This window comes from Rissa tridactyla, chromosome 1 (assembly GCF_028500815.1).
Source record: "Rissa tridactyla isolate bRisTri1 chromosome 1, bRisTri1.patW.cur.20221130, whole genome shotgun sequence".
Lineage (NCBI taxonomy): Eukaryota > Metazoa > Chordata > Aves > Charadriiformes > Laridae > Rissa > Rissa tridactyla.
This window is the reverse complement of record NC_071466.1, coordinates 131,684,777-131,700,708: the sequence shown is the minus strand read 5'-3', so window position 1 is coordinate 131,700,708 and position 15,932 is coordinate 131,684,777. Positions and strand designations below refer to the sequence as shown.

The 15,932-nt window shown below is 46.6% G+C and overlaps 1 protein-coding gene across 2 annotated transcripts in view; it reads right to left on the bottom strand.

Moving 5' to 3' along the window:
* SIDT1 (SID1 transmembrane family member 1) overlaps positions 1-10,479 on the bottom strand; it is a 50,426-nt gene extending 39,947 nt beyond the window's left edge. For both annotated transcript variants that reach the window (XM_054222347.1, XM_054222430.1), the window contains exon 1: positions 10,270-10,479. In XM_054222347.1, coding sequence (XP_054078322.1) covers positions 10,270-10,458 — 189 coding nt within the window. In that variant the 5' untranslated portion in view covers positions 10,459-10,479. The remainder of the gene's footprint in view (positions 1-10,269) is intronic.
* Positions 10,480-15,932: the final 5,453 nt, after the last annotated feature.

The following is a 15,932-nucleotide window of genomic DNA, read 5'->3' as shown; positions in this document are numbered from 1 at the left end:
CCTCATCATCATCCACCCCCACTCAGCCTTGGTGAGATGAGAAGGAAGTTTTGCCCGGGCAGTAAGAGAGTCAACCAGGCTGCTGACACTCCTGCAATGCCACCACTGCTGAGGTATTTCACTTGGAAGCAGACTGTTTCCAGCACTGCAGAAAACAAGTTGCACCTCTCCCTTCCCCTTCCTTATACACACATAAGAAGGCTGTCTACACTGGTACTATAACACAGTGCTAGATTTCACCTGTACGTTCCAAGCTGAAATCCTTGCTTCACGCGGATACCTGCAGTTAGGTTTGAGGTGGAACAGTCCAGGCTGGATCTTGGGAAACAACCTTGTGTACCAAATACTCCCTTTGACAGCCAGATCCTGCACAGTTTGTCAGCAACAGCCACACTGCTGCCTTCCGCACTGCAAAGCTGAGGCAGGGTCAGGACTGCTTTAGAGACTTCTGCTCCTCCCATTCCTTTCCATTCCAACACCTCTGCCATGTGCATCTCTATTCACCAACCAAGCTCATGCCAGTTTTGTTTCTCAGATGACTGACCTTGAGCTTTTTTCTGTATTTCAAGGTGGACAGAGCAGTTAGACAGCTGAATAAAGAGAGAGCTCTCAGCACTATATAAAAATGTGTTAGACCAGGAAAGACAAATATTTGTACTTCAGTTCTGTCACCACCCTGGAGACAGGGGGATAAAGAAAAAAAAAAAAAGAAAAAAAGAGGAAAGAAATAAAAAAGTGCATCTGAATTCCACTCTCTAGACGGGAACAGGCAGAAGGAGCCAGTCACAAATTCACACAGCTGAACAGGGGCAACATGGCTGCAAACATTAAGCAAAATAAACCAGGCTCTTGTTGACAGGAAAGAGTCCTTGGACTGATTATTAAGTCTGCATTTCCCACAGAGATTACACAGTTTAAGACTGTAGGGATGTGAATTTAAAGGCAGGCAGGAGGTTGCAACAACAATTTCAGCTGCAAGCAAAGGTTTTCAAGAGCATTACTGTGGATTCCTTTCCACCATCTCATGCTAAGCAAAACCTTCGAATCACACCAGGGCTTTGCCACGTTCTCTGCCGCACCCACATGCAAGCTGCTCCTTGCAAGACCGTTGCGGTTTATCAGTCCACGTTGTGACAGCACTTGGTTGTGGGCCTAACAAGGCACCAAGCCAAGCCAGTGGGCAGGGAACATATCCGGCAAGCAAACACACAGGCTGCTAGTTATAATGGAAGGTCTCAGAACAGGATACATCTACAAAAGCCACTGAATTGCTGCTGTCTGCTGTTGCACAAGAAAGAGGTGCTTCATTTTTATATAAACCCTGAAATTAAGTGAAGTAGGATTCAGTTGGATGGGCTAGAGCAATTGAGGCAGTGAATAAAGCACATACCTGCCAGCACCAAATTCGGCTGCTCTTCCCACTGACAACACAGCAGGGGGAAGCTGAAACCCTGAAGGAAAACAGTTATGAGACAGTGACAGGCATTACAGAACTGCTTTCCTTCCCTCCTATGAGATATGAGCACCACTCCTGTGGGACAACAAAAAAAGCAGAGCTCAGAGGAGCATTCCCTTTCAGCCTTTCTCTGTCTGACTTTGTGCCCCAACGTCAATAAGTTTTAATTGCCAAAAGCAATCTGTCAAATAGCCTTGGCCCACAGTTTTCTTCCAGCATTTCTGCCAGGAGTATTAAATTTCCAAAGCAGCATAACTCAGCGACAGACTCTGTGTATGTCAAGCGCAGTCGCAGTCACATTAATGTAATTGTTCCAGGATTAGTATTTTTCATTTAAAAGTTCCACTCCATACAAATATGCTGTGTGGACTTACAGTCTGCCATGGTCATTCCCATGAGTTCACTTGTTTGCAACAGTATCTGTGCAGCATAAATAGAAGTAAGACAAATACAAAGCATGTTAATATTTATCTTTTTCCTTTTTTGAAATTTTGTCGTCTAACCAATGTCACTAGGGAGTCTCCAGGACAGCCACAAACAAAAGGGAGTTGCCATGCTAGATGAAATGGGTACCTGTTTCAGACCACCCTCAGACTTCAGGAAGACAGTAAAAATAAACAAAGAAATAATATTTTTTTAACTAGCCAGTTAAGGAACAAACTACTCACTAATAAATAGCATCTTTCTAACCCACAGCAGCTGGAACTCTGGGCTAGGGCAACCCTTGAAACAAGAGGGTTTATAACATTTCCAAATTTGCTGCCGCCCCAAGCTCACAGCAGTAACTCCAGGGATTGCTGTCACAACACAAATATCTGGTTCTTTGTTGGCTCCCAAGTTCTTCGTCTCAGTGACACTTCAGATGTGGATTGAATTATGTATCCCACGTGTTTTCTTATTATCTTTTTTTTTTCCCCCAAAGCATTGTTCATCTGTTTTAAACCACACTGAAGTAGCTATTTCTATGCCCAAAGAAAAACATCAGCATAAAGAAAGTAAGGAAGGCTGTTTCTGAAATCCTCTGTGTTCCTCTAAGTATACACAGCAGGAAATAATGTTTGCTTATGCAAACGTACTAAACTATATTCTCAAGCCGAGCAGATGGCACACCCTTGCAATACAGCTTTTACAGACTGCACTTTCATTCCCTAAATATCCCCTGAAAGAGTAGATGAGGTCTGTATAGGAAAAGCATACCTTCCTACCCAACAACTTTTGCACAAGTTATTTAAGGACATCTCAGCCTCCACTTACAATGTAAATGTTTGTATTATAAATTGCTGTGCTGTTCTTGGAAAGATTTCAAACTGAGGAGAGACATTTTGACAAAGTTACTCTTATTCAGAACATTTTTTCTTTTTTAACCTAAACGTGTTGGGGGGTGGGGATGTGGTGGCAGGGGGAACAACAAAACCTGATCGGCTTTGATTTTAAACAGCAGCACAGCCAACAAGAAGAGAGTCATTTTAAGATTTAGAACGACATCCAAATTCAAAGGAGATGCTTTATTTCAATGACAAGTGATCGGGCTTGACAGTATTAGCTTACACATTAGAAATCAAAATAAAATTCTTGCCAGCGCTGAAGTAACCATCTGAAGGTCTGTGGGCCACCCTGTAAGAAACCAGAGCAGACCTCTCAGGCTTTTTTCCTGAAGCCTGCAAACCAATGGCCTCCTTCAAGATGTACTCTCTTTTGCCCCCCTAGGGAGGGAAATCCACAAAGAACAAAATCACAGAAAGCCAAAGAATAATTTAAGTTTGAAGGGATCTCAGGTGGACACATGATCCCATCCCCAGCTCAAACCAACGCCACATACCATACCATTCTTTCATAGAATCATAGAATTGCCTAGGTTGGAAGGGACCTTTCAGACTATCTAGTCCAACCATCAACCTAACTCTGCCAAACACCATCACTAAACTATATCTCTAAGCACTATGTCTACCTGTCTTTTAAATACCTCCAGGGATGGTGCCTCAACCACTTCCCTGGGCAGCCTGTTCCAATACTTAATAACTCTTTCAGTGCAAACATTTTTCCTAATATCCAGTCTAAACCTCCCCTGGTGCAACTTGAGGCCATTTCCTCTTGTCCTGTCGCCTGTTCCTTGGGAGAAGAAATCAACCCCCACCTCTCTACAACCTACTTTCAGGTAGTTGTATAGAGTGATAAAGTCTCCCCCTCAGCCTCCTTTTCTCCAGGCTAAACAACCCCAGTTCCCTCAGTTGCTCCTCATAAGACTTATTCTCCAGACCCCTCACCACCTTCATTGCCCTTCTCTGGACCCACTCCAGCGTCTCAACGTCTTTTTTGTGGTGTGGGGTCCAAAACTGGACAAAGTACTCGAGGTGAGGCCTCACCGGTGCCGAGTATAGGGGGACTATCACTTCCCTAGTCCTACTCACCACACTGTTCCTGATACAGGCCAGGATGCTGTTGGCCTTCTTGTCTTCAGATATCCCATTTTTGTCAGAATCAAAGCCTTCAAGACTGTATTTTCTGCTGCAGAGAACGACAGTCAAGCTTGTGTTTTCAGCATATTCCCCACATCATTTCTCTCTGTTTACTTTTGCTTTCTCCTGTAAACAAGAGCTTTCAGCATGGCTCTGGGCAGGGTGAGGAATGGCCAAGAGACCCCACTGAGAAGCAGCAAGAGCATTCCAAGTGCTGTGTGCTCTACATTGCCTACACTGTCATCTCCTGGGGTTGGGGTTTTTTTCTTTAAAAAAGATAAATTATACATACAAAAGTTATTTCAAAAGGATTCTGTTGAACCTTGCTGGACTTCAGATATCATATACTATTACTTGCTTTGATTTTTCTTGATTTGACATTGTGCCTACATTTCTGCCTTATAAGGAATTTAATATTAGGTTCCAGAAATGGTGTACTGAGGCCCTTCCAGTGTCCTGTGGTGAACAAACTAGAGCCAGCAACCAAAAAGCAACAGTGTTCAGGCCCCAGTGATCCTGCAATAACAGGAGCTCTACTGACCTTAGGAGATCTTCCTGTTCAAACATTTGTAGTCTCCTCGATTTATTTGTTTTTTACCTGCATCTTTGTGGCTAATATGGTGGGCTTCCACTCAGCATTAAGGAAGACAGAACCTAACTTGTTCCCCCATTATAGCTCAGGTTCGGCCAACTCCAAACAGGAGACTAAAGATTTACTGCGTGCATGGTATAGCTGTGGGCTGAAATTTGGGCTGGAGCCAAGACTGACATTATGGAGAAGACGTACAGGAGAGCAAGGGAATACTTGAGGTAGTTAGGTTCCAGCCTAAAGACTTGTATGCATGAAGCTCAAAATAAGCCAAGAAGCCAATAGACAGGTGTGCTGCTGGAGTGGGACCTACATTTGCATGTGAAGCAGCAGAGAACAGTAAACACAGATTTGATCACTGCCACTTATTAAACCAGGTTGCCTTGTGTAGTTTCCCTGCAGCTACGACAGATGGCTTTAGTCTGAGCAAGTGACTCATCACACAATCCCAGAGGAATGGGTGAATTCCAGTTCTGGCTCCTTGCCTAGAGCAAAGCAAGTGCCATCCACACCTAAGAGGCCCATTCACTAAGGGACAGAGGAACCCAAATGCATCACGCTCTTTGAGCTGGAAAAGACGCTTGGTCTCTACTAGAGGGTCACAAAGTTTAAGGCATCTAATTGAAAGACTTCTGTTCTTCTTGCTAGTGTTGATTCCACTCTTCCCTTAGGTCAGTCAACTTTTTCCCAACTGCAGTCATGAAAGAAGAAAGGGTAATGATGTTAGCAAGCCTCTATGGTGGCACACAGTCTCTCTCACCAATTCACTAAGGGTAATTTTTTTTTTTTTTTTTTTTAACTCATCACCCCTCAGATACAGTCCACATAGGGAACAGTCACTCCAAGGCTACACATCCTCACACGGCACAACTGCTCAAGAGGAAAGCCACAGCTCAATCTACTGCCAATCACAGCTTACAGTAAGGCTGGGCCATATGGGAACTGAGATTGGGGCTCTGTTCCTAGTCCTGGCAAGGGAGGAGGAGGAGGAGAATACCACCCACTCTTTCTCCTAAAATAGTTGCAGCCCACTGCTCAGCTTTTGAGCTCATCATATAGGTGCACCCACTACTCAGCCTTTGGGCTCATCATAACCAAAATGCATTGCATGAATGTCCAAGAGCTGTGTCTGGATTGCAGCAGCTTTGCCTACAAATGGAAAGTTGAAAACTTGTTCTCCTGAGACATACTTGGTTTTCTAAAGATAAGCCCATGTAACTTCCAAATCATGCATTCAGCTGGCCTGAGCTCTGATTAGGAAGAAGAACTTTTGTGGTCTCCAACAGTAGTCTTCCTCATGATATACTCCTGCACCACTCAAGACTTTGTACAGGAAATATCCCCAATAACAATGTTAGTGGCATTTGTGTGTTCAGTAAATTAACCATTGGCAACTGCCAGAGCTTGCAGCAGTGAAAAAGAGTCACTCATTCTGAATTCCCTCAGTACTCCCACACACACATTTTTTCTTTTTGGAAGCCCTTGTATTATTGCCATCATGGAACTAAGCAGGTTCTCTCCATTTGTCACATCAAGTGTTCTCCAGTCAACAGTAAGTCCAGTGGAAAATATTTCACAACTCTTGTTCAGTTTTCTGGGTAGGAACATACAACACAAGCAGCTCCAGCAAATCAGTTGTCCTTCCTTTCTCCCTCCCAAGCAGGGACATGTTGAATATGTGGAATTGGAGATGTTCATGAGCGTGCTCATTTTTTTCCCCATCCTGGATGTCTCCAGGTTAAGTGATCCTAAAATAAGGTAATCCTGTTTGCTCAACTGATTGTTCACCAGATTTCTAACAGCGAAGGCAGATGTGTATATTAGAGCATAGGTGCATAGTGACAGGCACAACAGCTGGTTTTAATATTGTATTTTTTACACTCACAGTTAAACATTAAACAGCTTGTGCAGAGAGGAAAGTTTCAAAGTGCAGCTAGGAGGAGGAAAAGGGAACTAGAAAAGCAATAAGATGATCCCATACCAAACGAAGACATTCCACCGTAAGGAAGGAGTTTGACACATCCCTCTGTCACAAGCCAACTCTACAAGCCCCTTGCAGGAGAGGTGGCCGTTCTTCTCCTCAGCACAACTTTACTTTTACAGCTCCACTTCAGGAATTAAGACCTAAATCCTAGTTGCCAAGTACCGAATGGCCTGACAGATCTCCTGCCTCAAGACACAAGGTGAAGTATTTCTGCACAGCACATAGAAGGGGTTTTCTCCCTCTACACACAGGCAGAGAAGAGATCTGGCAATGTGCACATGCATAAGAGTTTCAGCTAGGTGACTTAGTCAGCATATAAGTACCCTTATTATCATTTTACACATCCAGGAGCTGCACAGAAGGGAAGTGACTTGCCTGTCTCAAAGCAGCTCTGCTCCAGAGCCCTGAGTTGTACTTTCTTCACCTTCTATATACATCTGCTTGTGAGCAATCTCATAGGACTTGCTTTTTCCCTTCCCTCATGCATGCGTACCTGTATCCAAGGGAGTAAACGAGATTATGTGGATGAAGAACATCTTCTGAGACCAGGCAAGCGCAACACTTCTCAGGAAGCTCGGAGCCTCCAAAGCACCAAACAGGAGTAACGGGTCTTGTTCCCTCCTTTCTCTTACCCATCATTCAGTGTTGCTCTATTCAGCTGCATTTTCAGATGTGCTGTGGCAGCCACAGCGTATGAGCAACCACAGTCTACAGAGGACTGATGGGTCACAAATCAGCTCTCACGCCTTGCCTCTGGCTCCAATTTGTCCCTTGCTTTGTAGGCCTGCCCTCACGAGAGAGGGCAGCAGAGAGCGGGAAAACAGCAGAATTTGCAGCATCAGGAAAACAAATCGCTGTTTCAGAGCCAGACCACTCCAGACCTGTCTTTGCTTCAGAGGGAAAATAATTAAACTCACACACTGCAGCCCTTCCACATGGAAAATGCTCTTTTTATTCAATTAAATTTCCTGTAACTAAGGTTAATGGTCCATGTGGTATCTGCCTCAAGGTATCAGAGGCTTCTGGCTGACCTGCCATCAGCACAGACAGGAGGAGACTGAAAAGACCAGGAAGAACAGAGAGCTTGCAAGTGGCAGGCAACTGGCAAACACGGGCTGATGCACCACTCGCTAAGAGTTCGAGGCTAAAGCTGCAGTGAAAGGCAATGATTAACACATTGAGTTTTTCCAGGACTTGCCTTCCTTCAGAAGATCTAACAAACTACCCAGAGGACAGCATGCCCCTAAGTATCTTCACAGCTCTTGCACAAGAAAAACCTGCTCCCAAGAGCATGGTCTCAGATTAAAGTCAAGATTTCTACTACCAAGCTTCTAAACCTTGAGTGATCCTCATCAACAGGGAGATGCAGGACCACCAGAACAAATCCACCTCTGTCTCTGACCAAGCTGGCAAGAGGAGACCCAGACATGTTTGCCTCTCATCAGTTCAGGGCTGCAGCTGGGGAAGGGACTTCACACACCTGCAACCAATTATCCCAATTAGGCCAGACACCTTCTTGTAGGCTTCTGCTGGTTCAGCTCAGGAATAGCATCTATAGGGCTTCCCAGTGAGGAATCATAGAATGGCTTGAGTTGGAAGGGATCATCTAGTCCAGACCCCCTGCCATGGGCAGGGGTTCATCTTCACTAGATCAGGTTGCTCAAAGCCCTGTCCAATCTGACTTTGAACATTCCCAATGATGGGGCATCCACAGCTCCTCTGGGCAACCTGTTCCAGTGCCTCACCATGCTCATTATAAAAGAATTTCTTCCTTATGTCCAACCCAAATCTACCCTCTTTCAGTTCAAAACTGTTGCCCCTTGTCCTGTCACTACAGACCATTGTAAAAAGCTTCTCTTCATCTTTCTTATAAGCCCCCTTTGTATATTGAAAGGCCACAATAAGGTCTCCCTGGAGCCTTCCCTTCTCTAGGACCTTCTCTATCCTCAGAACTTGCTCTGGGCATCCCTCACCAGAAAGCCTCCTAGGACAGTCCATCTTTAAGTGGTTTTTCTCTTCCAAATCAGTTTTCATAGCAGGAGCTGGTTGCATAGCCCTCTTTAAGCACGTTCATGGCAGTGCTTGGAGAGTTCTGCATTAAAAAAATATTAAGCCTCAAACCTGAAGTTTCCGATCTTAGATATCCTCTTGACCAGCTCAGTATCTCTGCAGAGATTTCACGTTCCAGCATACAGGAACATGGAGATTATTCCACTAAAGTTTCCACTTAAATGCAGCATTGGCCTGGACTATGGCTCTTCACAGCCATGGGAATGGTCCAAAAGTAGCCATCAAGCAGAAGATGCATTTAAATACCTGCAAACACCACCAAGCAGCCCTGTACTCCCTCCCTGCCTCCTCCCACTCTGCTATCACACTAGTTCTTCCAGGAGAGAAAACTTCTTTGTGGAAGATGTCCGGCAAAACACACAGCATCAAAGAGCACATTAAATTGAAGGAACTAGATTCATTTTAACTGAAGTCAGTACCCATGCTGTCTCTGCTAACTAGCCCCTGACAACATTTGATCTACCAACAGGCCCTAATCATAATACTCAATACCTGTAACACCTGAAGAAGCCAACTCCTTCACCACCAGCTTCTACAAGGAAGCTCATGCCCAAAGTGTGCTTTTGACCTCCTGGGTTCAGTGGTGACACCCAACAGTTAAGTAATGCTGGGCTCAGTTACATCATAGCCGTTGACACACAACTCCTGCCCCATAAATACCAGGTACGTTTTATTACATAGTAACACACATTAAGAGAAGAAAGACCAGTCTTTAAAGGTCTGTATCTTTTGGAATTTCAGAGTAAAGCAAAGCAAGGGATGATTAACACCACCTTCCCCTGCTTCCCCCCACCCTTTTGTCATGCTCTCTACCAACTCCCTCTACATTGAAGCATTAGAAATATAGTGTGGGAAAAGCAGTGTTTTCCATTTTCTCTTGTCCTGTGCAACTGAGGACAGGAGGGAAGATTCATTTGCCTGGTTTACCATCTTTTGGGACATCAGAACATCTTACCCAGTGATTAACACTCAATCCAGACAACGGGGGCAGAGTTTCCAAGGTACCACTTAGCTATTGAGATAAACACGACATTAAAAAGTGGGGAGGGGGAAAACCCGCAATAGCTAGGCATAAATAAATGACCGGCTTCCTTCCCCATCGCAAGCAGCCATAGCTTTAGCAGTGCTGCCCCGCAGCCCTCTCACATCACACCTCAACTGCGCTGCCCTGTCTCACCTCCCGAGCTCCCAGGGGAGAGCATCCTGATTCTACCGAAGCGCTCAAGTGTGAAAAACGGTGTTTAAAAAAGGCTCATTAAGTGCAACACTTCCCCCTCTCCCCCCCCTTTTTTTTTTGGTAGTACTATTATTCTCATAATATCCTTCTACACTTCAAACCCATTCTGCTGCTAAAGGCGCTAGGTGCCAAACCCCCGTCCGAGGGGTGCACCAAACCGCCTGCCCACCCCGTGACCTCTGGGACAGCGGCACCCTCTCGCTCCGTAGCCCCGGGGTGCCCTGACTGTGCCAGGGAAGCCCATGGGAGGGCGAGGGGAGCCCGCAGGTGCAGCACGGTTCCCGGCCCCCGCGGCGGCCGGAGGATGCGGGTAGGACCGCGGGCGCGCAGAGAGAGCCTGGCCCGCTCCCGCACAGCGTCGGAGCCGCAGCGGCGCCGGCGCCCCCCCCGCCCGCACCGGCGGAGGGAAGGAGGGCGAGGGGAGCACAGTACATTTCCCCGCCGCGGAGAAACCGGCGCTCCGGCGGACGCTCCTACCTGCCCGGGCTCGCTGCTGTAGGCGAAGGCGTAGACCCGCTCCGCGCTGATGTTCACGGCTCCCCGGTAGACGCGGCCGAAGGCGCCGGGCGCGGGGCTGCCCCCGGGGCCGTCCCCCACCGCCTCCGCCACCACCCAGAGCAGGGCGCAGAGCAGAGCCCCGGACACCGGGGCGGCCCCCCCGGCCATAGGCTCGTCCCTGCCGCTACCGGCCCGTTGAGGCAGCCTCACGCCTGCCGGCCGGCCGGCTGCCCGGTGCGGCACCTGGACTGTCTCTCCCCGGCAGGGCAGACGCCGACGCGCTTTATTTGCAATTTAAATAAATAGCTCGACGACACGCACAGGCGGAGGCGGGGAAGCAACCCCGGACACCCCCCGCCCCTCGATCGGGGGGCGCTGAGCAACTTTCCCCGGGGAAGGACGCTCCGCCGGCCGGAGGGGAGGGGAAGAGAGGCCGGCCGGCCCCGGGGAGGAGGGTCTCCTCCCTGTGCCCAGCCCCAAATCCTGAGCTGGTCTGGCAGACGGTTATCTGCTCTGATAGCCTCTAGCAGTCGGTTGTCAGCTTTTCGCCTTGGGGAGCTGTGCTGTGAGCTATGGGGCACACCGGCTTAGTCAGGCACATGGGGATGGCATCCACAGGGCTTCAACACCCCCTGCCCACCGAGTCAGCAGCATCCTCACCCCACTCTGCCATCTTGCTGGAGTGGCGGCTAGTACCTGCAACGCATCTCACAGAGGGCCTTCCCCAACCTTTATCTTTGGCTGCTTGTAATTTTGGGATAAATGCCCTCATCTTTTGGTTCAGTCCAAAGGTGTGAAAGGCTGCAACAAAAAAAAAGTCATTTTGTTAATTCAAGCTGGCTTGGTGCATCTCGTATTCTTTGAGTCGTTCATGAAACTGCTACAAACAATACCCTTAACCTTTCCAGCAAGATGAGAGCAATACTGCTGGGCTGTGAAAGTGTCAGGGGACTCTTTCTCATGGCTTACACCTTCTATATTCTTCCGTTGAAAACACATCTGGGAAATACATCAGATCCCATGGTGAAGGGAGGCACTTTTCAGTCAGAGAAGACAGAGCGTTACTAGAAAGCAATCAGAAACGTTCTTCAGACTGAGGATGAACTTGTAGGAGCCACAGTTTTACAAAGCCAGCCTGCAGTCTCCAACAGCGGTGACTCCGGCCACAGAAGCTTTCCAAGTTGTGGGTTTTGTTTTCAAGACTTGAGAGATTTCCTGGGGGTCACTCGTCATCTTTGGAGGAAAAGTTGCAAAGCTCAGCAAAATGAGTCAGCGTGCATTATGCTGTCATTTTGACCTTCGGGCCTTTGTGTGATCTCTGCCAAGAGAAAAAAACAAAACAATTGTCAGTGATTTCTGTGTTCACCTTGAAGCAGGCTGCCATTCAAGTCACCCTGCCTTTTGTCAGAGTCCCAAGAAGTAGCATTAAGGGCAAAAAACCCAACATTTGAGATCTGCTGGAAGATGGATGTTGCAACGCAAAGTGTTTGCCTTTCAGCCTGGAGTATGCTGTACAGACCAGGAGACCTGTGCGATGCCACCTCTGAGCTCTTGTGACTGTCTTGCCTCTTACTGGGACATGTGGTATCAAGCAGTGGTGGCACTGGGAGACGTGTGGTTTCCCCTCCTCACTCTGTAGAGACCATGGCTCCTGAACCCTACAGCTCCCTTCTCACACACTGCCCTCTGCAGACCCACAGGTCACTCTGTCAGGGCCGGCAGCCTGAGGGCTGAAACTGGGGACTACATCTTCTCCCAGACAGGAGAAGCTTCAGGGAACAGCAGGAGGTAAAACAAAGCACAAGCATGTCCAGGCCATGCCACATTGCTCAATGTGACAGATTGCACAAGGCTGGTGTTCTGCAAACCAAAGTAGCTCTGGAAGCTGCAAATAATTTTTGTGTCATTTGGTGCCATGCGTATTTGAAATCGGAAGATCAGTGTGGTGTCAGGGCATTGTCCCTCCCTAGTTGTGTTGTCCTTATGACAAAGTGGCTCTCCATATAGTTCACACTTTCCAGTGCAGAATTATGGGTTTCTTAAACTACTTGCCCTGAGTGATAGTATGCTTTGGTATGCTACCCAAGACTACACATTTTTTCCTCATTTTGAAATTGAGGATTCAAGTTTTCTTTTACACAAAGTGTAACACTTTGTGCTTATGTTTATTGGATTTCATGTCGTTTTTCTCTTTCTGTCATTTAGCAATGTTAAACCTTTGTTCAAACCTTTGCCTCCAAAGTGTGGTACTGCCCAACTCGGTGTTATTTGCAGAAATTTGAAGTCAAAGGTCAGTTCCACCATTAAAGTCAGTCACTAATTAAAATAATCAATCCCAGCAGAGAGATCAGATGTCTTAATTTGATATACCTTCCTATTGACAGGAAAATATCCCCTGCTACAGTTTGGGAATTGCTTTTCAATCACACCCCTCTCTCATGTTAATTCCACCTGAGTCCTATTTGCCTTTATGAGAGTGGTGTTCAAGGCAATGTCAAAAGCCCTACTGAAGTCAAAATATGTTTCATCTATTCCTTTCAGCACCTACTAAGTCAGTTATCTCGGCAAACAAATAAATTAGGTTACTTGGACATGATTTGTTCCGGACAAATGCACACTGCCTGTTTCTCATCACTTTATTGTTATTTAGTCGCTTGCACACTGATTGCCGAACAGCTTGTTTCATTACCTTTCCAGATAACAAATGGACGTTGGCTGATTTATAATTCTTCACTCAGCCCCTTTGATAAAGATGAGTAGCCTGTTTTCCCTTTTCACGTCCACCTGGATCTTATTCTTGGATGGCAGCATGTATTTTGGAAGAAAGAACTAGCCCCTGCAAGAGACAAGATGCTGATCCAGACAGACCATGGGACCATTCTTGTGTGTGGCACATACAAGATGCCATACTCCATACAGACTCCATACAGACACATACAAGACGCCTGACGCCATACTCTGGCATCAGGGGACAAGGAGGGCCAGCTGCTCCCTAAGGAACAGGGAGCTGAGTGCCATAACACCACAAGCAGAGCAAGGACCTCACTGGCCAGGGCCCCATCCCACAGGACCTGAGCAAGGCCAGTAGGGCAGGCCTGGAGATGGCAGCTCTGGTCAACCAGGAGTCCAGATCACCAGACAGGTCCATGGCAATGGGATAGGTGTGAGGTCAAGCCAGGAACATAAGTTAGCCAATCAGGTCTGGTGACAGCAATCAGGGACGGGCACAGCCCTGTGGTCAGCAAGCAAGTCCACAGCAATGAGATGAGTCTGAGGTCTGGCCAGCAAGTTGGTCGACAGGTCCGGATTGATGGGAGACAGGCATGGCTGTCACACGGTTGTAGCCATAGCTCAGGTGGGGCCAAGCACTGGAGCCTCAGCCTAAATGCAGCTCCCATGGGAAGGTGGAGGTCAGGCCTTGCTGAGGTGTCACCACAGCCCTGCATCTAAGGCCACCAGAGAGAAGGGGGGCAGCCCTCAGCTGCGCTATCTCTAGGTTGGCAGTGAACCAGGGTGCCAGACCTCCAGGCAGGGGGATGATGCTCTCAGGGCCCTTTCCTTTGGCATTGTGGGGGACACAGATTTCCTAATACAGGCCGTTTTTCCAGCAGAAGCAAAGCCCAGGACTGTAAGTGTCTCAGGAGAAGGAGGAATTGTGCTGAACCAGAGGCTCATAAGAGTGTGGTTTTGGGTTGTTTTTTCTTTTTTTTTGCTATAGCACAAAAGTAGAAAATCCCATTGCTACTGGGAAAAAAACACAGTAAAGAAATGACATTTCTCCTGGTAACCAGTGCTGCAAAAACATCCAGGACAGAGGAAAGATCTTAATTACAAAGGAATTCCCCAAATCATACTAGCTTGGAAAGGGAAAGAAAAAGAGTATAAATGTATAACAAACCAAATTGATTGGAAAACTGATGTTTTTAAAACACTGCCGTTTGAATATGTAGTCTCCATCTTATGTAAGCTCCACTGTGAGTAAATAGATGCTGTAGATACTCAGCTGGCTTCTGCAGAGATAACGCAACATTTTCAGGCTCTGCTGCAAAGGCAGTGTGAAGAACAACAAGAACTAAAAGGTAGACAGGCTTTTAAGATGTCTGACAGAACCTGCTCCCCGTTTTCTTACAGGTGGCTGAAGTGTTTGAGAACAGGCTGGTTGAATGAGATTTGTCTCTGGCTTGTATTATATTAGCTTATATTTGATATTTAACATTTATAATTGATTGTAATTAATATTATCAGAGAGGTATAACAGGTTTCGAAGTGGGTGATATGTTGATCTAATAATCTAAAGCCTTTATCACTTTTTTCTCTCTTGAATTGCTCTTCAAGATAATTTAAAACCATGTTAGCAGATAATTCCAGATGCACCCTTAATTTATGCTTTTGGGTTCCAAATTTTCAAATAATCAGAAAGTAATGAATCCAATGCATTGCCATGCACACATGCCTAGGATCAAGGATTTGTTTTACCACAGGCTGAACTCTGATGTTCAGTTTCAGGTTGCATATGGTAGCTATGTTTAGTGCTTAGATGGAAACTGAAGTTCAGGTGCAACCTCCAGGATAAAAAAATCTCAGCCGCACTTGCAGCACTTCAGCAGAGGCAACTGCTGATAGTATTTCTGTCACTTTTTTTTTCACCCTTCATAATTTCAATCTTCTTTTTCTTTTTCTGTCACATGCAATGCAATTCCTTCCCTCAGCACATTAACCATTACCATCTGCACCTTCACATGAATGTTTTCACAGTGATGTTGGTAAAGCCAGGATTAGACTGATGAAGACCTTAAGCACCAGACAATCTTGGTGAAAGAGAATTTTTCTCTTTAAGTAAGGAAGGAGTTTTGAATGAAAGGCTGATAAACCCACCTCCAACTGACAAAATATTAAGCTCACACTGTAATACAAAATGTTAACTCCAACCCTTCAGAGTAATTTACATCTTGTCTCCACATATGTGACAGGGAAGTGGAGGATCTGTGGCATATTTGTGGGGCAAGCCTATAGGAAATACGTTGTACTCGTGTGTAAACTAAATGACTCCCTTAAGAACAGTCAGTTGCTTTGTGGAAGGTGGAAATTCCTTGTGGGTAGAGAGGTACACCCTTCCTCAGTGGCACAGCTAATGAGATCTGTTTCTTAAAACACAGTCAAGTGCCACTCTTTAATTTGATATCATGTTAATTTAATAGCTTGTGTGGCATTCTGCTCTTAATCACCTATAACAGGATCTGAAACATATTTTCGCATGGTGAAATCTCCAAGGCTTCCCTCAGAGAGACATTGAGAGATGGCTTGGGGAGGGTATTTGCAGCAGGGTGGGCTATTAATGAAACGAGTGAGTGGAAAAAATAAGGTGGAAGACATGGAAGAGTGACATTCCTCATATAGATTTTCCCTGTGGAGTATACAGAGCCTCCCTCCCCACAAAAGCCGGAGCTGCCAAGGCACTGCCCTACTTCGGGGGGGGCAGAAGGTCCTCTGCACCCCTGAGGTGTTGCCCAGGGGCGGGCAGGGGTTGTTTCCTCACGGAAAACCCAAGGGGAAGATGCAGCCGTGGGCACCGGCGACACCTACCCTCCTGAAGGGGCCGGCGGCGGGCACACGAGGGGTTAATAAGGCGGACGTTTCGGGGG